Genomic DNA, 23,768 nt, shown 5'->3' on the forward strand with positions numbered 1-23,768 from the left:
GTTGCCAGACTTCATCCACATAATCTTACAGAGTAGGTGGCAGTCACGGCCAACTTGCTAAGTCTCTTGACTGCTAGTCTGACATACCCAGCGACTCAACCCAACCAATCTCCAACTTGGCACACCCAGATCAAACAGGTCTTATTTTGTCTTAAACAGTTTTTGAAGCAGGTCGGTACAGTTTCAACATACGACCATTTACCTCCGCAGGAACTTTGCTTTCAGGAACCAATGGCTTTCTTTATGATGTAGGCCAGGAGCCTTTTGTGGTCCCTGGCCACTTTTATGTCTTGCATTCCCACCGCACAATAGGAACAGTAACCTTTATTTACAAAATACGTGATGTACAAAGAAGTGTGATGCAGTGTGAAGTAAGGCACAATTGGGAGGCCATGGGGTTCTCCACCACTTTACTGCTTTGAACTGATTACAAGTCCACAGAGAGATTATTGCATTGATGTGGTGCATAGCAATCAAGAGCGATGTGGCGCAAAGTGTGGCACTCCATCTTCACTGATAACTCTCCAAACTACTAACAGATTTGTCCGATGGCACCAAAGAGTGTGCTCAACCAATCTGCACAATCCCCACCCACAATAGTTCCTGGTTGAATGAAAAGTCCATACCCTGGAGAAGGAGCTAAATGAAGCACCAGGAACGACCTACCAAGAACTGCAAATGGCACGAGCTCCTACATTAGGAATGCTACAAAAGTCCCTGAGATTCTAAACAGTCCAGAAAAAAGTTTGTGCAGTGGGAAAGCACCCATTGTGTCTGTAAATGAGTGTAGAGGTGCATGGGCATGGCTCATATGGCAGTGCAGTCCTAACTTGGTTCCTCCGTGTGCCCAGTGCCTCTGGGATAGGCCATGACATTTCCCAAGCTTATAACCGAAAGTGAATGAGTGTTTTAGGTGGCAACACTGAGAAGCTGCTTAGAATCGAATCAGAAGCTAAGAGTGGAGTTTAATAATTTATGTATTACATACAGATGACAAAAGCAGAGTAGGCAGTTATTTGTGTGTTGCTTTTCAGATGGTCAGTGGTCTTCCTCACCCTAACATTTAAACATGGGGGCACTTCCTGACAATGCAATACAATACAATACAATTTATTTTTGTATAGCCCAAAATCACACAAGAAGTGCCACAATGGGTTTTAACAGGCCCTGCCTCTTGACAGCCCCCCAGCCTTAACTCTCTAAGAAGACAAGGAAAAACTCCCAAAAAAAACCTTGTAGGGAAAAAATGGGAGAAACCTTGGGAAAGGCAGTTCAAAGAGAAACCCCTTTCCAGGTAGGTTGGGCGTGCAGTGGGTGTCAAAAAGAAGGGGGTCAATACAATACAATACAATACACAGAACATAGCAAATCTTCAATACAGTATAAAAATAAAAATTTTAGAATTACGGAGCAGAATGTAACAGTAGATGATATCACATAATATGATTTGGATTTGTTTAGAGTCCTGGAGACCTCATCCATCAAGCTGCCTCCCCCATTTGGCCATTTCACAGCTGAAACAGCGCTGGGCCAGCCAATCCAATGAAGGACCCCTCTTTCCCATGATTCCTGCAATCCTCCATCAGGGTTGACTTTACCTTAGGCAGGCAAAACAACTTGGCAGGTGGGCCGTAGCACCAAGTGCCACATTTGAGTACAGAGAAGAGAAACAGAATAGGTGAGGGTTAGTATCCAATTCTAACTATCATGTTACTTATGTTTAAGTGCTAATGACTAACAACAGAGATGCAGTCTGTACAGTTAATCTGCAGTTCTAGTCAGGATATGCTAAACTGAAGTAGTGAGTCTTCAGCCGGGATTTAAAAGCTGAGACTGAAGGGGTATCTCTTATAGTAGCCAGCAGACCATTCCACAGTTTAGGGGCCCTGTAACTAAAAGCTCGACCTCCCACTGTTATTTTATTAATCCTTGGAATCATAAGAAGACCGGCATCTTGATGTTAATGTGCGCTCTGGTTTGTAAGTCATGATAAGTTCAGACAAGTAAGCCGGACCTTGGCCATTTAATGCTTTATATGTTAAAAGGAGGATTTTGAAATCTGCCCTAAACTTAACCAGGGGCCAGTGTAAGGATTTAAGAACTGGAGTTATGTGTTCATATTTTCTTGTTCTTGTAATAATTCTTGCAGCCGCATTTTGGATTAACTTTAGGCAGTATAAAGAACAGTTTGAACATCCAGTGAACACCGCATTGCAGTAGTCAGTCCTACTAGAAATAAATGCATGAATTAATTTCTCAGAATCCTGTTTATTTAGAAAGCGCCTTAATTTCCTAACATTTTTAAGATGGAAGAAACATGACAGCTTTGTAAAATGCGCTTTAAATGACATGCTAGAGTCAAAGATAGATTGCGGGCTGATTCAGTGAAATTAATGGGGATTCCAACTGAGTTAAATGATGACAAAATATTGTTGTGATCAGCGTCATTCCCTCCAACAATTAACATCTCTGTTTTATCTGTATTTAAAGACAAGTAGTTCTCATCCATCCACTTTAATTTACTAACACAACTGATTAATGACAACATTAGAGAAACTTCATTTGATTTAAATGAAAAGTATAACTGGGTGTCATCTGCATACGAGTGAAAATTAACATTATGTTTCCTAATGAGAGATCCCAGTGGAAGCATGTAAAGTGAAAACAGTAAATGTCCTAGTACTGAGCCCTGCGGGACACCATATTGAACTTCTGTGTATAATGATGGAGTACTGTCAGCACATTTCTGTACATATTGGAATAGATTTGATAAATAAGAACTAAACCAAGTGAGCACAGTGCCTGTAAGCCCAACATCATTTTCTAGCCTGTGCAGTAAAATAGAATGGCCAATGGTGTCAAATGCTGCATTTAAGTCTAACAACATAATTACAGTGGAGTTTCCTTCATCAGAGGATATCAGAATGTCTTTTACAACCTGCATTAGTGCTGTTTCTGTACTATGACCAGTGCGAAAACCAGACTGGAATTTCTCAAATAAATTGTAATGCGTAAGGTGTGACTGAAGCTGACTGGCGACTACTTTTTCTAGTATTTTAGAGAGAAAGGGTAAATTTGAAATAGGCCTATAATTATTTAGTATGTGTGGGTCTAGGTCTGACTTTTTAAGTAATGGTTTAATGACTGACTACTGATAATGTTTAGAATAGGCGCTGCAAGAACATCCATTGCACTTTTTACTAGTTTTGTTGGCACTGGATCTAGGGAACAAGTAGTGGGCTTCATTTTAGAAATTAAACTTAAGACTTCCTGCTCAGTTACAGGATTAAAATTACTAAAGTACTGAAGGCAATGTGAGACAGGGTCTGCTAAGCTAGTATTTGGTTTGTACTGTGATGCTGAGATCTGGGATCTTATGTTAACACGTTTACATTTGATGTTAACTGATCTAAACGGTTTTCCACAATTACACTCAATTTACTCAAAGTATCTACAAATTTTGAAGCAGAATTACAATCTACAGTAGATGTCGCACTATTCTTTGAGGAGTGTGTCACCCTTTCTAACTTTTGACTTCATGGACGCCTTAATTATCGGTATATAGGACAGACTGCTCACATTTCCTAGTCACTCCCATTTCATCCAGAAGGTATCCTCCAATCTGGTCACCCTATAAACGCTTTAAGTGGCTTTAGACGGTCGACAGCTGGACAGACAGAAGTTCTACAAGTCCAAATACACAGCAGGGATGGGGGTTCTTCTTATAATGTTTTAATATTTCCAGACAAAACAGAACAAGGGATTATTGTGCTACTAGCTGTGCATCCCGTCTAAGATGGGTTGAAATTAAGCAATCAGTGTAGACCTCAGTGTTAACGTTTGCAGTGCACCATGCAATCTGTATGTCTCTGTTTTATGCCATTTGGTATGGGATTTATAAAAGCAGTGTTAATGTTTGTGATGCGCCATCTGTTGGAATGACAGAGCCTTAGCAACTGGGCACACACGTCTTTTTATTAAGGTGGATTGTGTTTGTAGTTTGTATCTCAAGACAAAATGAACAATTCATGTAAGCAGTCTAACTCAAAGTGTTTTGCTAAGGAATGTTGTAATTAGGGATGGGAAGCACATTATGAGGGTGGCATGGGGGTGCAGTGGTTGGCATTAAGCATCCTGGATTCAGATTCTCCACCTTGCCTGTGTGGAGTCTGCTTGTTCTCACTGTGTATTTGTGGGTTTTCCTTTAGCAACAACATAGAGTGCTTTATAAATAGTGAAAGAATAATCACAACTTCAAAAACAGACAATATAGAAATGGAAGAATTCCTAACAGAGGGCACTGTGAATTAAATTACAGTTGAATTTGGGTACTTTGCAGCTGTTTTATGGTTATCATGGCAAATAAAATAGTCCACTTTGATAACAGTATGGCAGATGGCCAGTGGGGAAAGCAAAATAAAAACTTCAGCCAGTGTTGGTAATGGAGAAAATTAATGTACAGTGATGCCAAGGCCAAAGAACTGCCACGCCCCAGCTGGGCATATACAAGCAGCAAATGGTTATTGTTCAAGTCAGCCATGGCAATAGAGAAACATCAATTTTTAAAAATTTAATTTCATTTTAAAGCACTGCAGCAACAATCAGGGCCATAATGCAAACCATCAAGCTCTAAAATGGGCTTGTCATGGATTTGAGCCTGAGACTACATAGCCAGAATCATACCTCTAGATCAACAGCCCAGCAAAAATGTTCATTGGCCCCACTATATGTATGTAAGAGTGAGTCTGGCGACAGCGTGCCCCCTTCTTACTTTCTGCCCAGTACATTTGCAAGTGTACCAAGAGAGAAAACCAATGCTTATGTCCGCTTTTATACCCTTATTTGAGAGGTTTACAGCAGGGGTGTCGCTAGCTTCAGCACTTACCTCATTATAATGGTTGGACGGACAAGATGGTTTGGCCAGGGAGGTCCCCCATGGTGTTTTGCACTAGCAACTAGGATGAGCCTATGGGTTTCTCCAATGGAATTTAAGCTCCATCGATGGACGGGGCAAGGTTTGTGGGGATATCCCTCATGAAGATTTCGCACAGTCAACAAGTGCAATCAGAATGGTAATTGGAAGGAGAATGAGCTGGGCTAGAAACATATGTTCTTTAGATGGTTAGGGGGGGAAGGTTCTGACTGATCAGGGGCTAAACGCTTAAAATCCAGGCTAAGCCCCAGATTCCTCCTCACCAATGACACTGTTGGTTTACTGTTTCCTTTACTTATTTCAATTGAACAAGTATGGCTTTCTATGACACACAACTCTTGCCAGTTTACAGAAGGCTCAAGACCTAAATGCATTGGCTTTTACCACCATCTACTGGCCGTTACAGTTTCTACTTGTAATTAAAAAATACTGTTCTACAATATTGTCGCTAAATCAGAAAATTTCCATTCTTTTTTTTTTCTAAGGGAATACTTTTTTTATATGTTACTTACCCCATGTACTTCATAGTGGTGGCGGAGAAAAAAATTTTTATCTCATGTTTTCATGCAGGATGCGTAGAAAGAAGAGTATAACGTAACAGAAATCAATGGTGGCCAGTGCTGTGCAACAGCAAACAATTTGAAAAACGTCCATGGAAAAAGAAAAACAATGTCACGTTACATAGTCCACATGTTTGTTATCCAGTTGCTTGCTCAAACTGTGAAAAATGAAAGCTTTTTTTGCTAAAGTAATATTAAACGGTTATTTCTGGAATCATCAGCACATTCATAAACAGTACACCCAAAGACTCATGGGAAGGACGTTTTGAATCGAAGGCTGGCATCTTCACTAACGCATGACAGGAAGAGGTGGGTCTTCAAGTCAAAAAGTCACTCCAAAGGTCTCTCTCGGAATTTCAAGTGTCCAGGAGGGGGCGTTTAGGGGTTTCCTCATTGGAGTTTCGAGTATCTAGACAAAACACAACATAATGTTTTACTCAAAATGTTATCTAAAATGTGCCTACATTGATTAAAAAGTATGATTGTGGAATTCAATGATTTTCATAGACCGGTAAAAATATATTTGGGGACAGTACAGATCCATGGACTGGCAGTTGGGAAACACTGTTCTAGATAAAGATGTTTTAACTCTGGTGGAACTGCTGAAATGAGGCCTGCCTCAGCATTGTTGTGGTCTTGACTGTTTTCCATGATTTGCTCCCACCACAGATCTGGTTGCAATACCTAATTTTGAATCTGGAGCAATGGAAAACTGGGGTTTGATCACCTTCAGGGAGACTTCACTACTATATGACCCAGAAACATCAACAGGGCTGAACAAAATCTGGGTGACACTGGTCACGGCCCATGAAATAGCACATCAGGTAAGTTGGCTTTCCTGCTTTGTTTCTGAATGTACGGTGAAGGAAGGAATGTGAGAGGCCCTGGACATATTTCCATCTGTTTAATCAAAAATTACTTTTACTTTACCATACCAAGTTCATTTAATTTCTGCTCAGGTTCAGTAACTGATTAGTTATTTTTCTTGTGAATGTGTGTAAATGGGGTTTCTGACAAAAAAAAAACCATTTTATTTGTTTCTGTCAGTGGTTTGGCAACCTTGTCACAATGGCCTGGTGGAATGACATCTGGCTAAACGAAGGCTTTGCGAGCTACATGGAGTTTGTGGCCACTAATCATCTGAGGCCCGAGTGGTCAGTGGTAAGTAAGGCTTTAAAACAACTTGTACTTTGAAAAGTTTTGCCATTGGGAGAGTGAAAGATGAACCTTTAGGATGTGTGGTTGTAACGTTACTAGTGTGTGTGTTGAAAAGGGACATTTATTGAAATGGGAAGCAGCAATTCCAAATCATGACAGCCAGGTTATCCCATAGACTGCTGAAATTTGGAATTTACTGACTTAATCTTAATTTGTTATAAGCACCCAATAAGACATGAAAGGAAGCTTTTTGTTTCCTAGATGGTAACAAGTCCATATATGGCTACTGTACCATTACCCCCATGTTCGTAAGGCATCTGAAGTCATCCACTGTTAATAGCAAATTTACATTGTCAGGCATGGGCATCTGGTGTTCGCCTTACCGGATCACTGGAGGTAAGCACTACCACTCCAGGACACAAGGGTATGCTGTCGCTGACCATATCACCTTCTTTTTCTCCCGTGGAACTGAGAAAAAACCTGCAGAGAGAAACTGATTTCTCACCTTACGGTCCCTCCGCAAAAAAGCCAAAGTGCTTCCGGCATGGCTTGTCTAATTCCAGAAAGAGCAGACCTGAATACTGACTCTGAGTCTTCTTGTTTATTCTTTAGTTCATGCTGCTTTTAGTTTACCTTAATTGGTCCAGCATAAGTGAATGAGAATGGATGCAAGGGTGTGATGGGTTGGCACCACTTGAACCCAAAGCTACTTTAGATCACCATGACCCTGCAGTGGATTAATCAGGTCTGATTATAGGCAAGTCGATGAACTGAAATTGACCTTATTCTGTACTTACATTCTGTGTTTAGCTTCATTTTTTTCCCTTCTCTCTCAACCCCCCAGGAAGACCAGTTCTTAATCAACAATTTCTTCAGAGCTCTGAAGCAGGACTCCTTCGATACGTCTCATCAGATCTCATTACCAGTGACTAGTTCTACCCAGATCAGACAAATGTTTGATGTCATCTCGTACAGCAAAGTAAGAGTACCTCTTTGTGGGATAATGACATCACAATAATGTCACATCTAGCATATGGAGTAAAGCAAAGCTGTGCCAGACTTTCAAGTGTTTGCTTTTATTAAATTCTGCAGTGACTAATGTAACCCACAACAAGTGGGTCCATCACACCCATCCTGCTCCACCAACACTGGCTCCCTGTGTCTTACAGTATAAATTTCTATTAGTAACCTATAAAGCTTTAAATGTCTTTGCGCTGGACTACATCAGCACCATGTTGCTGTCCCCCCACTGGCAATCTTATTGTGCCCCAAACTAACCTGCGCTTCACTGGGGACACAGCCTTCAGACCCACAGTCTGGAATGATTTCCCAAAATGATTGAGATCGGCCAACTTTTTATAAAAAAGATCATTTAAAATGTAATTCATCAGGAAGACTTTTAACTTAAATGACAAATCACCCTTCATTCACTTTAGCCTCTTTGTCCAGATGCTCAGAATGATTTTATTATTTGTTCAGGGTTTTTCTTGTAGTATTTGTATTTTATTCTGGTTTATTGCCTCTTACTAGCTGCATGTGGTCTTTGGGGCAAAAAACAACCTGAAGACTCCCTAGCAGTTTTGCTATATTCGTGAACTTGGAGAGGCATCAGCTAACTCTGAAGAATTACCTAGGGCAGATGACTTAGAAACCACCTGTGCATGCTGCTCCACTGGCGTTTGTGAGAAGACATTTGCAATACCATATCTTAGACATATCTCTCGTATATGAGTCCAATTAATCATTGTCTTGAGAAAATACCTCCAGATAGACAATGTTTTTAGTGAAAACTTGAAGCCTTGCCCTCAGTTGCTGAGGTGTTTTACTTGCACGTTGATGAGTTAAGGTTTTTGGTTCCTTTCAACATTGTGTCTCTTCATCTGTGTCATTAGCACAATGACGGCGTTTGCTGCACACAGGTCTTTCACAGTAAGAAATGAGGTGCATACAAGTGCCAAAAAATGTAAAAGTGAATGCATGCGTCATCTAGTGGCTATGTTTGAGCGTGAGCAGAGCAGACTGCTACATACGCACACAGGGCTTTCATTTATTAATATGTTTAATTCTAATCCAGACCTTTGCGTTTCTTGTGTTTATTTTTATTTAGTATTTAATGCAGATATTATTTGCATCCAACATTGTATATGCCCTGTTGTTCTTTCAGAATTTCTGTGAAGTACTTTGAGTATGGGAAAGACGGTATATAAATAACATGTATTATTATTATTATTATTATTATTATTATTATTATTATTATTATGTCACTTTGTTAAACTTGTCTCTCCTGTCAAGTCATTGTCTGTAATTGTTAATGCACGTTTATCATTTTACTAGGGTGCCTGCATTTTGCATATGCTTCACAACCTTCTGACAGAACCTGTGTTTCGGTCTGGGATTCAATCCTATCTGAGGGAGCACAGTTATGGCAATGCACAGCAGGACCAACTCTGGCAAGCGTTATCTAAGGTTATTTTGTTTTTCACCTTTAATGGTCAGAGCGTGCTACTGTAATTTGAATTTCTTTAGATGTTAACAGCCATAGTTCACAATGTTATTGTCAAGGCATTACCTTCTTCATAAGTAGAAGATATTTAGGCTGAAACTCTGAATGATTTTAGTTGCCCTTCTGTGCCCCTAAACTGACTTTACTGCATGAGGATCCTTTAAGATACCGTATAAGTAAAGGTATTCAAGTTAGAGAACTTCCAAGTTTAAATACAGCTTTTTTACATTCTCCTGGGTCCTCATATATACACGGTGTATACGCACAAAAATGTTGCGTACGCTCGTTTCCATGCTCACATCACGATCTATAAAAACTAAACTTGGCGTAAAGCCATGCACATTCTCATGCCAGCACAATCCTTTGCGTACGCACGTTTTCTGCTCAGTTTTGCAAACTGGTGGCACTCAGCGTCAAAGCAGTGTTACTCCTCCTGTATGACCTCCCTTTCTTTTTTAGATTCATGATGCAGGCTTTATCAAATACACTGAAATTAACTGCATATCGTTTATTAGTTTAAGGCATCTGATTGTAATCAACCTGTAATGATATAATGGTCCATGGAATGGTCAGACTATTCCAAATACCACAGCTGCTTTAGTGTTGTTATTCATATTGAATTTCATTGTACCATACAATAACAATAAAGGAATTCAATTCATTTCAATAGAAGAAAGCGTGTATTTACAGATTTACAGATGATGACCACTGGCTTCTAAGTGTATTTAGATTTCCAAGCGCTATCTTCATGGAGCTCTTGATATCATTTTTAAGATGAAATGCAGTAAAGAACATATATTACATTATACAGATAAATGTTTAACTTCATTTAAATAATGTATCCATATTACTAACCGAAGGTTGTAAACCGGATATGGACACAGGGCGCAGGGCGCATCGAGGCGCACGTGCACTGCCCCACTGCAACGAGCCCACCACAGAGAAAACAAAAACGAGAGGATTCAGCGCATATGTGAATCACATTACAGTATTACAGTACGGAATCCCCAGACCTCCAGACTACACAGCGTAAACTGGATATGGACGCAGGGCGCATCGAAGCGCACGCGCACTGCCTCACTGCAACGAGCCCGCCACAGACAAAACAAAAACGAGAGGATTCAGCACATATGTGAATCACATTACAGTATTACAGCACGGAATCGCCAGACGTCCAAGCTACACAGCATATTTGAATCACACATCGATGCGCACGCGCACTGCCGCACTGCAATGAGCCCGCACAGATAACGTGCTTCTGAAACACCAGAGGCAAAGGAGTCCCGGCTCAGGAATGAAACGGCTCAACTAATGGAGATACAAATCTGAGCCCATTGCTAATGACACAGCCACACAAAAAACAAAAACGAAACGATTCAGCGCATATTTGAATCACATTACAGTATTACAGTACGGAATCCCCAGATGTCCAGACTACACAGTATATTTGACTCACAATACAGTATTACAGTATGGAATCCACAGTGCACCCTGAGCCAAATCACCACCACAAATGTGCCCAAATGTACGTGTTAATTCTAGATGACGCAGTTCATCAACGAATGAACCTTCCTACAAACAAACAATACACAGGGCTAATAATGAGAAACATAGCTGAAGTCATAAACAATCACCCATTAGCAAACTCTATAAAAATGCTACATGAGGTTGAAAAAGAAGCCAATACAAAAGCAGGGGCGAACGGTGTGGCACCAACTAAAACTGCCTTAGTGCTAATAAAGTACAAAGAACAGGATCCAAGACGATACAATGTTCCCATCGTTAATGAAGTGGCAATTGTGTCTCAAAGTAAAGACGGCGAGCCTCCGTTTCACCGCAAAAAGAAGCCGCTGTAGTACAAATATGTTTATTTAATTAATTGAACTTTCCCAGGACTCACCCACCCTCCATGATATTTCATCCCTCCAAGTATCGAGCTCAACGATTTGTAATACAGAACCGAGCCCGTAGTTCCCAGAGTCAGCGCGTGGCGCCCAAACACCACAACTATCGGAGGGAAGAGAAGTCATTGCCATTCTTGGATTTGCGATTCTTTCGAGAATTGCGGGCTTGCTGGTACTGTTAATAATTAAACGTGTGGACACAGTGGCACAGCAGTAGCGATGAGCTGGTGCCCCATTAGAGATTGTTCCTGCCTTGCGCTGTATGCTTGCTGGGACTGGCGCGACCCTGGATGGACAGATGGATGGAATAATTAAACATGTATTATGAAGATATTTCAATGTTCCTTAAATGTTTTGCAAAATCAGCATTCCAAGCTTACAGATGGCTTGACATTTATAGCAGAGAGATTGGAGAAAGAAATGGAAGGACAGGAATTGGGGGTACTGCTGCAATAAATTGTTTCAGTGAGGGTCGCGCATGTCCCAGCAAGCATCTTGCAGGAGGCAGGAACAATCTCTGGACGGGGTGCCAGCTCATCACTACCACTGCGCCATCATGCCCCCATGTTTAATACATTTAATATTTAATAATAATTAATTTTATCATGAAAATGATATCATGTATTCATCTTAGTATTTTAAAGTGTTCAGAGAGCTGTAATATCACGAATGTAATGTATTCTGTGTCCTGTCGACCATTACCTGATATTTTTCACATCGCGCTTTTGTATCCAGTTTGTTTTTCATTCTGCCGGATTTACTTCAGTTCAATCATCGCCAGAGACCCTGGGGTTGGACGTCATTATCCATCACACGCCGAGGACTAACACGGTGAGATTGTTCCATTTTCCAGCAGATTCAAACACATCCATTCTTTCAGTCATCCGTATTCAGGACAGTAATATACCCGGACTCAAGCTCACGATCATTGTCATTTCCGTATTCATTCATTGTTATTATTTGTGTTGTTTCTTATATGTTACAGGGGCAAGGGAGGGCTTATTATTGTGTATATATAGGGTGTTTTCATGTTGCTGCTTTAGTGGAGGGATATACATATATATTTGCTACTTGGGGAATGTGCAATAGTGTTTTGTTGTTGTGTTCCATTTAATATATTCACTTATTTGACATACCTGCTTTTGTGTGCTTGAGTAAACCGTAGATTGAGGGGAAAATATTATGTTAGAGGTACGGCTCGATATATATATATATATATATATATATATATATATATATATATATTGTGACAGGTGGCTGGGTCCCCTTCTGTATATGTTCTGGGGGAGCAGCTATGGACATCTCACTACCTCCCCTGGGATGCTTGGTGACAGCCTCCCTGGCTGACGATGGTGCCTCAGTTTCCCGCAGGGTTTCCTGGGAGATGGAACTCTCCACAACTCTGTGGGGAGCTGGGGTGGCCGCCAGGGGGTGCTGCATGGAGCCAGGAACCCACCTGGATATCTCTGCAGCCCCACCCGGAAGTGCAATTAGCCACAGGTGGGCTATAAAAAGGACCAGCATCCACCACTCATGAGCCAGAATCGGGAGGAAGAGGACGAGGTTGCCTGGGAGGAGTGGTGGTGCCAAAGTGGGAGAAGAGAAAGGATTGTTGTTGTGTGGAAAGAGTGCTTTTGGGACTGTGTATTGCCTGTGTGTCACGGGGAAGACATGCGCCCACGGGTGAAGAAGAAAATAAAAAGTCCTTGTTTTATACGCGCCTCTGTGTCCTTCTGTGCCGGGTCGGGCGCCTGTATAGCGCCTTTTCTACAATATATATAAGATTCATCTCAGTAATTTATCCAGGCCACAGGTCTTTGTAGTGTAGCTGCTGGCTCAGAGAGGGCACCACTTATGTAACGGCCGACCCCTTACCCAGCCGGCATCTACACTACCAAGACCTGTGGCCTGGATAAATTACCGAGATGAATCTTATATATCAAGCCATACCTCTAACATAATATTTTTCCCTCAATCGACGGTTTACACAAGCACACAAAAGCAGGTATGTCAAATAAGTGAATATATTAAATGGAACACAACAAAACACTACTGCACATTCCCCACGTAGAAAAAATATATATGTATATCCCTCCACCAAAGCAGCAATGTGAAAACACCATATATATACACAAGAACAAACCCTCCCTTGCCCCTGTAACATATAACAAACACAACACAAATAACAACAATGAATGAATATGGAAATGACAATGATCGTGAACTTGAGTCCGGGTATATTACTGTCCTGAATACGGATGACTGAAAGAATGGATGTGTTTGAATCTGCTGGAAAATGGAACAATCTCACCGTGTTAGTCCTCAGCGTGTGGTGGATAATGACGTCGAACCCTGGGGTCTCTGGTGATGATTGAACTGAAGTAAATCCGGCAGAATGAAAAACAAACTGGATACAAAGCGTGATGTGAAAAATAGCAGGTAATGGTGGATTGTAGTCGTAAAGTGAAATCTCTGTCTTTCTCCTTCCTCCTTCTCTTTTCCCTCCTGATTGTTTAAATAATAAAGAGGCGGATGTAATTGATTGTAAACAGGTGCTTTCCATCTTGGGGCTGCGGTCTCTCCCTCATCTGTCCCCTCTGTATTTACGGGGACAACATTCACTGACGCACACATTATAAACAGCAAATGGGACTATGGAAACAAAGCACACTCAGCACAAACATTGAAAACACTATTACTATGTAGCCCCGCTACAAACTACAAGATTAAAGTGGAAATTTCGACATTTTGTTCACTGTGTCCCAATTTTTTTCTTTTCTCTATCCCCTAATACGCTTTCATATTACACTGAAACAGTGGGCTACGACTCGCCTTTTTACGGCAACTTTGATATTTGACCACTTCTTTTTTTATTTCGGGCACTGTGTGACTTTCTGCCCTTTAACTTTTGAGCTTCTCTGACACTCTTTATCACTTGATCAACTTCCTTTTGTTGTTTATACCACTGCTTAAGCCAACAAATAGTAAGTTTTTCCTTGCCTCCACTTCGCATTCACTGAAATACTTCTTTTCACATGGTTTTGCCATTGTCTTTTAACCAAACACTGAAAGAGGAAGGTGATATTAATATTGATTGAATATTAAAATATGCAAAATTATGGGAGGACTAGGGGTGGGATGGCTGGTGCGTGTATGTGTGTTACTTTTCACGCTGACCAGGATTTATGGAGCTAAACTGTGTAGAAGTTGAGTTACACACAGTGTTGTGCATCTGAATTTTTTTGTGTGTAAGCACATTTCTACTTTTGCCTGTACACCATGTTTTAATGTAAGTTCCACGCACGGCGTTATGCATGAGTCCCCTGGTCACTACACAGAAATCATTCAGGGCCTCAACCCTCTCTGTTTCACATCTACATGCAGAGAGGCCAGCCATGAACCAAAAAATGAGTAAAAGGAGAATCTCTAGTTGAAGTAAAGTGAATTCTGTCGACCCAACAGCCAGTTGTGTTTCTAACTGCAAGTATGTCTCTTGCAGGCTAAACTACTCCCATTACACTTGCCTTTCACCTGAACAAATTCAGGTCACAGCAACCTGTGTCTCTGCCAGTGCAGGATTTAAGTATAAGCTACACAAGCTATAGCTTAGGGCCCCCGCCTTCTTGGGGGCCCCCAAAACAAATTGTCCGAGTGAGCAATTGTCATATATACTTAAATATACTAAAGCATTATTTGTCCCAATCAGGCCCGGCCTTAGGCATAGGCGAAGTAGGCGACCGCCTAGTGCCCCGGCATCCGGGGGGCCCCGGATCGACTCCTTGGTCTAATTTTCACGCATTTCACAGAGCTTCCAGAGGGCCCCTGGACCCCCTTTTCGCCTAGGGCCCCATAATACCTAAGACCGGGTCTGGTCTCTGCTCCGGAATTCTTTCATGGCAACAACCCCTCTCAGTCGCTCGTCCTCACTGTGACACAACAGAAGTGGGACTCAAATTCAAAGCCTTTATATTACTGAAGGCAGTGTGGTGGAAGATTAAAGAGCGAGAGAAAGTCTGCCATTACTTAAGAGAGTCACTCACAGATATAAATCTGACTGGCCGTTCAGCCAACAGAGTTCTCCTGTAGGTCAACTGGATAAACGGCCACTTACAGACGCAGAGGCCCCAAGTTTATCTCTCTGTGTGAAGATATAAATAGGAAAGGGGGTGGGACCCTGAGTGGTTTCTCATCAGTGACACTCCAATCCAGGTCAGATCATCATACAAATGCTAATCTTCTTATAAAAGCTGAAAACTGTTCCCTATGATGGATCCCTGTCTCTCAGCCTTTTAACATGGCTTCCTACCAAGCGATAAGCAGTAAATGGCCTGCATCTGCTACTTGAGAAAGAGAATTACATTAATCAGCTGCTTTCAATCGCATAAAGCATGGCATCTCTCTTTTCATTTTAGAGTGCTCTACAGGCAGGGAGAATGGCTGATGTGAAGAAAATCATGAGCACCTGGACCATGCAGAAAGGCTACCCTCTGGTGTCTCTCAGACGGAATGGAGGAAAGCTCTTCATTACACAGAATGTTTTCACTCTACATGTCTCAGTGAAGAGCAGGTATGGGACCAGGCTGAAGTAAACAAAAGATTATAGTTTCACCTGCCCTTTTGAACTGGTATTCATTTTCTCCATAGCTTCCTTTGGCAGATTCCATTCACTTTTTACACAAGCAATTCATCGGCAGTCAGAAGTCTTCTGCTGATTAAAAAAGAAGGTAAATCTCCAGTTAAATATTTTAGTGCTGGGCTTTCATGTTGCAATATTTTCTTTAACCTCAAGAAATGTTGATTGTGCTTGGTTGTAGAGATGGGTGCTGAAAATGTTTTTGGAGTGTAATTAATTCAGTGAGGCTACAAAGTCTACCAACTGTAACCCCCTTTCTTTATTACTGGTGGGGCTAAATTATACTTATTAGCAGCCTCATCATAGCACTTTTGTTTACAGTGTCCATTGATTTACCAAAGGAGGTGCTGTGGATTAAAGCAAACGTTAACTGCACCGGCTTTTACAGAGTGGCCTATGATCTCCAGATGTTCCATATGATCATCCATCAGCTTCAAGAGAATGATTTGGTGTTTAGCAGCAATGACAGAGCAAATCTAATTGATGACTCATTTCATTTGGCCAGGTAGGGAGAAGAGACGTGATTCTTTCTTTTAGAGGTCAACACTTCAGTAGGTAAGCATGATATCAAGAAATCAAATTAATCTACATTCATAGCCCAGACCTATTCTAGCACTAAGCTTTAACCCTGTTCTTGGAGTTTGGCTCTCCATTCTCTGTGATGAAATCATCACTGGTGATGTTAAACTAACCCTAGCATGTGTGCATGTGTTTTCATGCATTCACCCTATAATGGACTGGTTCACTGTCCAAGAATTGTTCCTGCCTTGCACCCTATTCTTTCTGGGATAGACTCCAGGTGCCTTGTGACCCTGCTCTGGTTAATCAGGTTAGGAGGATGGATAGCTGGACTGATGGATGGATAATACTCTTCAGACTGGTTACAAGCTTTCATCTTTCTAATCATTCACAGGGAACATCTTGTACTGTTATCTGATGGCTTGTCTTATCTCTCTCACCTTTCACTCCTATTTCACCTCTCAAGATTTTCAGATGAAGGTGTTTGCTATACCAGCTTTCTGTGGGACATTACCCAGGTCATGAATTTGTTGCTCAGTTTCAACAAAATTGTTAGGTTAAGTGCATATCTATCAGGATTTATCTCCAATCACACTTACCATTCAATTAAAACTCAAAAATAAAGGTTGGCATATGTTTGTTTGGATGTTGCCGTTTTCAAATCACTAGTCAATGTAACTCAGCAAAGTTAACCATGCATGACAGAGGTGATTCTTGATTCATTATCCAAGTTCAGATTCTTAATTATGGTATAAGTTGAGCAATCAAGCATCTGAAATCTTCCTGTAGAGAACTGAATTATCACAACCTAACAGAATTAATACTTATCAGATAGTAACACACATTATCAAAATAATAATAAGGTAAATGTGTCTAACATCTAAAGAGCAGCCGATGGGTCAAGATGAGGACTGTAAAGGTGTGTAGTTATATTAATGTAAATTTCTGAGGTGTAAACAGTGGCCTACCATCTAAATTCCGAGTCATTTTTGTTGAAATAGGAAGGTAAGGTATGGCAAGGCAAGGTGTCCATAATTGGCTCCTACCTTGCCCCTATTGCTTCAGGTTAAAGAATGTCTTTATTCATGTCTGCAGAGTGATTTAGTCTTCATACATTTACTTTGAGCAATAGGCTCTTTGCCATGTTCTCTGTAGCTTGATAAGAAGAAGCTTGTCCACTTTAGGCACAAGAGTTCCGGCACTGAGGTTACCTGTTTGAATTAAGGCTTCCTTGACTAGACTCAGTTCAATCACTGATACGAAGTTTGGCTCAGAGCTAGAGACCCCCATCACCAACACCACTATGGGATCTTCAGAGGGCTTGCAGACTATCTAGCTCCAAAAGCTCTAATGACAGTCAACCTATTATGTCAAAAAGAGGGTTTTGAGCCCCAAATAGAATAGCTGAGCTCACTGGCCATAAAAAGATTCATGAATCTAATTTTTAGGCTTAGATTCTTCTTATTGAATCACAATGTATTTCCATGTGTAGTTCAAAGACTGCTCATAGGTCCCCGTGTGTGTGCAGTAAAGTAAGAAAGAGTTCAGCTTGTGATTAATGTCTTTTCAGGAATCTTTTGGCCTGTAAACGTTTGCAGAAACATTGGCTCATGTTTGACTAACATTTCTGCTTTTGAGAATTTTTTTTTAAGTTCAGAAAGCAAGCTGACTGAATTTCGAGTAACAGTACAACTGCAGAACAGCCACTCAATTATGTACCCTTCTGGAATCCAGCCATTGGAGGAGTGGCTGGCTTTCTGAATCTGTCAAGTCTGTTCTTTTAGCAGATAAAGTATTGTGTGCCACTGAAAGCCTAGCAAAAGGGCTTTGTCCTGCTACAAGCTCTTATTAATATCATAAGCATTTCCATTAAAAGGAAATTGTTCAATGTTAATAAACTAGAAATGAAGTAATTTGATCTAATCTTCAAAGAGTGCACTGTATCTTTAAAACTCTGTGTTTAGAATAGAATTTATCATACATTTATATAATGCCATCTTTTTTTCTGCCCTGTATTTAGAGCACTTTAAATAGCTCAGGAAAATACTTGATAAGCTACCAGCTCTCTAGTCTTACTCAAGAGAACAAACAAAATTATAATTCAGAGGGGCTGTTTCAAGTAGCATGTGACATCATGCCTACTACACCACATTTCACACAAAATTAAGAATTCTATTTTCATGACATTATTAACATTTAGTTAAATGAAATTTCAGATTTTCAAATTTAGTTAAATCAAAATCAATCAAATTTGCACCAAAAGCTCAGGACAGTTAGAGATACCAATTAAATTATCTGTGTTTATATCAGGCTGTTTGTACATTTTAGCAATTCTGTAATTTGTTATTACAGGATCAATATAATACATCTCGTCAGTAGAACTGACTGCAAACTTATCATATTTTGGCATGAGCACATTGTAACCATTACACAAAGTCATAAACACAGTACTACCTTAGTAACATTGGCACTAAATTTACTGCATTGAAAGCATCCCAGCTGTAGTCTTTCCTACAAGAGGTTCCAGTTCTCCACAAAGCTGATGCTTTGCTTTTTGCCGAAGGATCTCAGACAGTCTGCAATAGGCTTTGTCCAATCTCAACATTTTACACAGGTCTGGGAAGAACGATAATTGCAGCAGAGGATCCTCTCCGTAATGACTTGGACATACAATGAGAAGTCCATCTTCAGCACCTCCTGCTGGAGGTAGTGAATGTTGGTTACTACAGCATGCAGCACCATCATCCTAAAAATCCAGTTTCCGTGATTCTCAAAGATTAATGGGGCTGTGATTTAAAATATCTAAGACAAGGGTCACAAACCAGGACACACAAGTTTTGTGGACAGATGATGGATAGGTTCAGAATAATAAAGTCTGCAATATCAAGGACATATCTTCAATCGACTAGCAAGGAAAGGAAGCCTAGAAGCAAAATGTGGTTGTCTGTCATTACGTTAGCCTAAAGAGATGAAGGCGACCTGGACTTGGGCCTCCACTTATGGAGCTGATATTCACAAACTCTACTATGGAGAGGAATGAGGATAAAGCTGAATTTGCCTGGGGTCCAAGTGGAATGTTGCACATTTGATGTTGAAAGATTTGCTCCAGCTATGAAGTGAACATCTTGTACTGCTTTTAGGTGAGTTTTCAGTTCCGTGGGTTTGAACAGTCATGTAAGGTACTGCTGTATATGTCTTTCCAAGGTCTTCACCAGCATGCTTAATCTGCAATCGTAGAATGGAAGTGACAAAGAAACTATTAATAAAAAAAAAAAGGTCCACCGCTTAAATAATTTAAAAATATTAGTGCAAAATTTGAAAAAGCATATAACATCCCAGCATTCTCCTCATCAATGATACTGCAACTAATAACTTTAAAGGTTTTTGAGTCTTCAAATTACTTTTCCAAATCTGTACTATGCTTCTCTTTCTAGTTATAGACCAAAATCTAGTCGGCTAATTTATAGTCAGCTAACATTTCCCCAGGGTTGCTTTATTCCCATTAGATCAACTAGCTGTTGACCGTTCTTTGAGAAGTTCTAACTCTGGTAGTTGTAAACATCTGAACATCTCTACATTTTCTTTTTGTTAGATGACAACAATAAAACTCTTTTCTAACTGTATGTCCATTTTTCTGCAGCCAGGGAACCCTGAAGTACAATGAGGCCTTTTCTCTCAGCCTCTATCTTTGGAAAGAAAAGGAGTACCTCCCAATTCGAATGTGTGCCATTCACATGGTCCACATGCTTAAGAGATTTGCCTTCAGCGGAAACTGGTGCTCCTTTCATCTGATTAAGGTACTTGGAATCAAAGATTTTTTTTCTTTGTGGTATATGTATTTTATATGCAACATTGTGACTTAAATTTTAATATAAAATTCTGTTAAAAACATCTGCACCCACAGGGCATATCCAATTTCTTACACTGCTCTGTCTTGACTTTGTTCCACTCGTCTTCCAGCTTCTTCCACAATTTGGTAACTGTAGTGGGTTTCTTTGCCATAATTTTGCTACCAGTTATCTTCCAGAGATTCTCAATCAAGTTCAGCTCAAGACTCTGGGCTGGCCATTTCATCACTTTGATATTCTCTGCTTCAAAGAATTTCTTCATCCATTTTCCGGTATGGCAAGGGGCATTATCATGCATAAAAATGGCTGGCTGATTGTGTGATGCTCGCAATGATGGAACTGCATGTTGCTGAAGGAGGGTCTGACACATATTATCATTCACCTTGCCATGCAGCTGTATGAGAGGTGCGACTCCTGCTGCAGAGGACATCAGCCACACCATGATGCTTCCTCTGCCAGACTTTACTGACTTATTCAAAACTTTTCAAACTCGAACATTATTTGAACCAACTATATATATTAAACTTGCTTTCATCACTGAATTGAAGTTTGGATCAGTTCTGCTCAGTCCACCCAACCTGCTCCTCAGCAAAGGCTAGTCTAGCTTTATTATTCTTCTCACTGATAAGAGGCTTTGTCACTGTGGAGTGGTCCTTGAGTCCCAGTTCTCTCAGATGATGAGACACTATGTTGAGAAAAATTCTTGCCATGTTCAGCACTAAATTGGTGAGCAATTCCAGCTGTGGTGTTGAACTGATCCCCTCAATGAGAGTCTCTGCAACATCCTGTTTTCCGATGTACTTATCTTATATGTGCAACTGGCCTTTTTTTGGGACTTCAGTTTCTTTGCATAGCTTCAATATTTGAGAAATTGCGCTCTGGGAATGACCAACTTTCTTCCAGTGGGAGAGAGGGTCATCCCATTAGCCTTCTTCTAAACCACCTGTTTCAGTTACCCTAGAGGGGCTCACCATCTTGCAAAATGCATGACAATGTTGACTAATCAGTTGGGTTGACCTGGTATTTCAAGACCTTGCCAGATTAGAACCATCTGTTAAATAGTACAACTCCTTCTCCAGTTTTGAAGCATCAAAATGTCGCTTAAGCAAAAAGTGATTCATCAGCAATAATTGACTTGTCATTAAGAAACTGGGTTGGAACCAAAATTTGCAGCCACTGTGTCTCTTCTGGACCGACATTGCTCACTCCTGGGATAATTGGTGACTTTGTAAATTACAAAATTGTAATTTGTTCTCTAATTTTGATCGCTAAGTCCAAGCAAAATTTCCCTAACCTTCTATCTGCTTTTCACATTGCATAGACAAGGAGAGTATTGCATAAACTTAAGCTCCAAATTCTTCTCACAGGTTAGGTACCCACTGCGCTGCTCACTGTGTTTCTTTATATATCGATTGACTTACAAATTAACTAGGAATGAGTTCAATGTATTTGGTGATTAGAAATAGAGTAGTTTTTGTAGTCAACATGCAGCAAACTGAAACTGTGGGAGAGTGTCCATATTTTTGGCCAAGGTGACTGGAAAGCACCTTTCAATGCTTACTAAATGCTGTGTGCTACAGAAGACACAATATGCAAATAGTGTTTGTTTAGATGAATCACCACTGGCTTATTTACAACATTTGGCTGAAAGTAAGGGTGGAGCAGGTGGTAAGTGAACATTAAAAATCATCCAGAGGCCACTAACTGCATGGCAGCTACCACAACGTTCAAAACACAATATTACTTTGGTGCTTCATCATTTTGGAAGGATTTTTGATTATTAGGACTCAATCCTAATACTAATTCTGGTATGCATTTAACTTAATTGTATGGTTGCTACTGATTAAATGCTTAACAATACCAAAATAGTGCCTTAATTTCTTACATTGCAAAATGTGTCATTTTGTGATTTTTTTCTTTAATTAGACACACATGCTGGTCATGCTTGGGGAACTTATGTCAACTCAAAGGTGGGATGACAGTGGCACAATGCCTCAGCAAAACCTGCGAGTTCTTCTTCTGTCCATGGCGACTGGGTACAAGCAGCTGCCTGCCACTCACAGGGCACAGGATCTCTTCTATAGATGGATGGAAAGTGATGGAAAGACTTGGTAAGTGGATACTAAAGTCCATCCAAAGTAAAGTGAATTATGCAGTCACAACGAAACTAGCCATTAGGAAAGACCTTTATAACCTGAGCATAAGCACTATGAATAACCAAAATGAAAATGAAAAAATTACTTAATATTTCACCAGACTGAAAACCATATTAATTGGTTTAATGGTACACTACTTATCATATTAACAATACTACTACTTTTAATGATATTACTGTTTCTTTAAGTAAGCATACAATGAAGTGCAGTCCTCTTAATTCTAAGTATCTTTCTACAAAGAGGCATGTAATGCAAAAGGGACATTAAATGAATCCATTTAGGTTAGGGGTTAATACTGGTCTATGGCAGTGGTTAGCTAATGAAAAGTTATGATCAGTTGATCCGTTGGGATGACAGAGTCATTGGTGTTTCTGGGCACTGTGCTGTGACAACACTTTTAGGGTTCATTTATACTTCACGCTCAGAACGCGTAATGTCCCGCATCGTGGCTGCCACGCGTTCCCAGCCTTCATTTGACGCATCCTCTGAGCAGGTCCTCAGAAATGAACGCGATGCGTGCACGAGTTGTAGTACCAGCAAAAAGTCGGGGGCCAGGTGTGCTAAAAGTTGGAATGTGACATCAGAGTCTCTGGTCACTATCTACTTGTGATGATGCACGCGCTTTGATGTTTGATGAATGGTTCGATGTGGTGAAGCAAAATGCCGACATACAAATGCATACGTGGTGCTTTTATATTCAAGCGTCACATATTCCCAATCGTAATGACACGATACATTTTGAAAGTCTCACATACCGTCTTCTGTGCCGTCTTTTTTTTCTAGGGCTTCCTCTGGACCTGACAGCAGTGGCAAACAGCAATAGATCACCACACAGAACACATTAAATGTATGATATTCCAACTCTCTGCACATTTAGAATCCTAATATTTGATATCACTTTCATGATGAAATGCATTAAAGTATGTATGTTACATTTTACAAATAAATCGACAATTTCATTTAAATAATGAATACTGTTAATAATTACACACATGGAGTGACACGGTGGCAGAGCAGTAGCACTGCTGTCTCGCAGGGGGTCATGTCGCTTGGATTCTCTGCCTGGAGTTTACATGTTTTCCTTCTGGGTTTCCACAGTGTGCTCCGGTTTCCTTCCAAAGATATGCAGATTTGGTGACACTAAAATGACGCTAGTGTATGTGAGTGCTTGTATTCACCTTGCCATGAGCTGATGCCTGTCCAGGGATTGTTTCAGCCTCCTGCCCAATGCTTGCTGGAATGGACAAATCCCTGGATTGATGGATTTAATCATTAAACATCCTTTTCAGAAGTATTGCGGTAAGGTGTCATCGGAATTTAATGGGTGTTCCAGGCAATTGACAATACCTGTTCAATTCAATTCAATACAATTCACAATGCCAAACCTGTTCTAACCATGATTATACCTCGCAATGCCACCTGGTAGATTCCTCCAGATTTCCATAAAGTACGCGCGCAAGTATAAACAGTAAAACGCCTGCATAGCAGGAGCATCCGCTGCACCATGCGTCACGTGAAGTATAAACACGGCCTTAGTGGGAATATTGAATCAGT

At 40.5% G+C, this 23,768-nt stretch overlaps 1 protein-coding gene across 1 annotated transcript in view; it reads left to right on the forward strand.

Moving 5' to 3' along the window:
- The window catches only part of LOC114667486 (endoplasmic reticulum aminopeptidase 1-like), an 89,860-nt gene that overhangs the window by 29,872 nt on the left and 36,220 nt on the right, over positions 1-23,768 (forward strand). The window contains exons 6-14 of the mRNA XM_028822792.2: positions 6,163-6,317; positions 6,541-6,654; positions 7,496-7,630; positions 8,986-9,117; positions 15,471-15,625; positions 15,703-15,782; positions 16,013-16,196; positions 19,851-20,007; positions 21,985-22,169. Coding sequence (XP_028678625.2) covers positions 6,163-6,317; positions 6,541-6,654; positions 7,496-7,630; positions 8,986-9,117; positions 15,471-15,625; positions 15,703-15,782; positions 16,013-16,196; positions 19,851-20,007; positions 21,985-22,169 — 1,297 coding nt within the window. The remainder of the gene's footprint in view (positions 1-6,162; positions 6,318-6,540; positions 6,655-7,495; positions 7,631-8,985; positions 9,118-15,470; positions 15,626-15,702; positions 15,783-16,012; positions 16,197-19,850; positions 20,008-21,984; positions 22,170-23,768) is intronic.

Source organism: Erpetoichthys calabaricus, chromosome 17 (genome assembly GCF_900747795.2).
Source record: "Erpetoichthys calabaricus chromosome 17, fErpCal1.3, whole genome shotgun sequence".
NCBI lineage: Eukaryota > Metazoa > Chordata > Cladistia > Polypteriformes > Polypteridae > Erpetoichthys > Erpetoichthys calabaricus.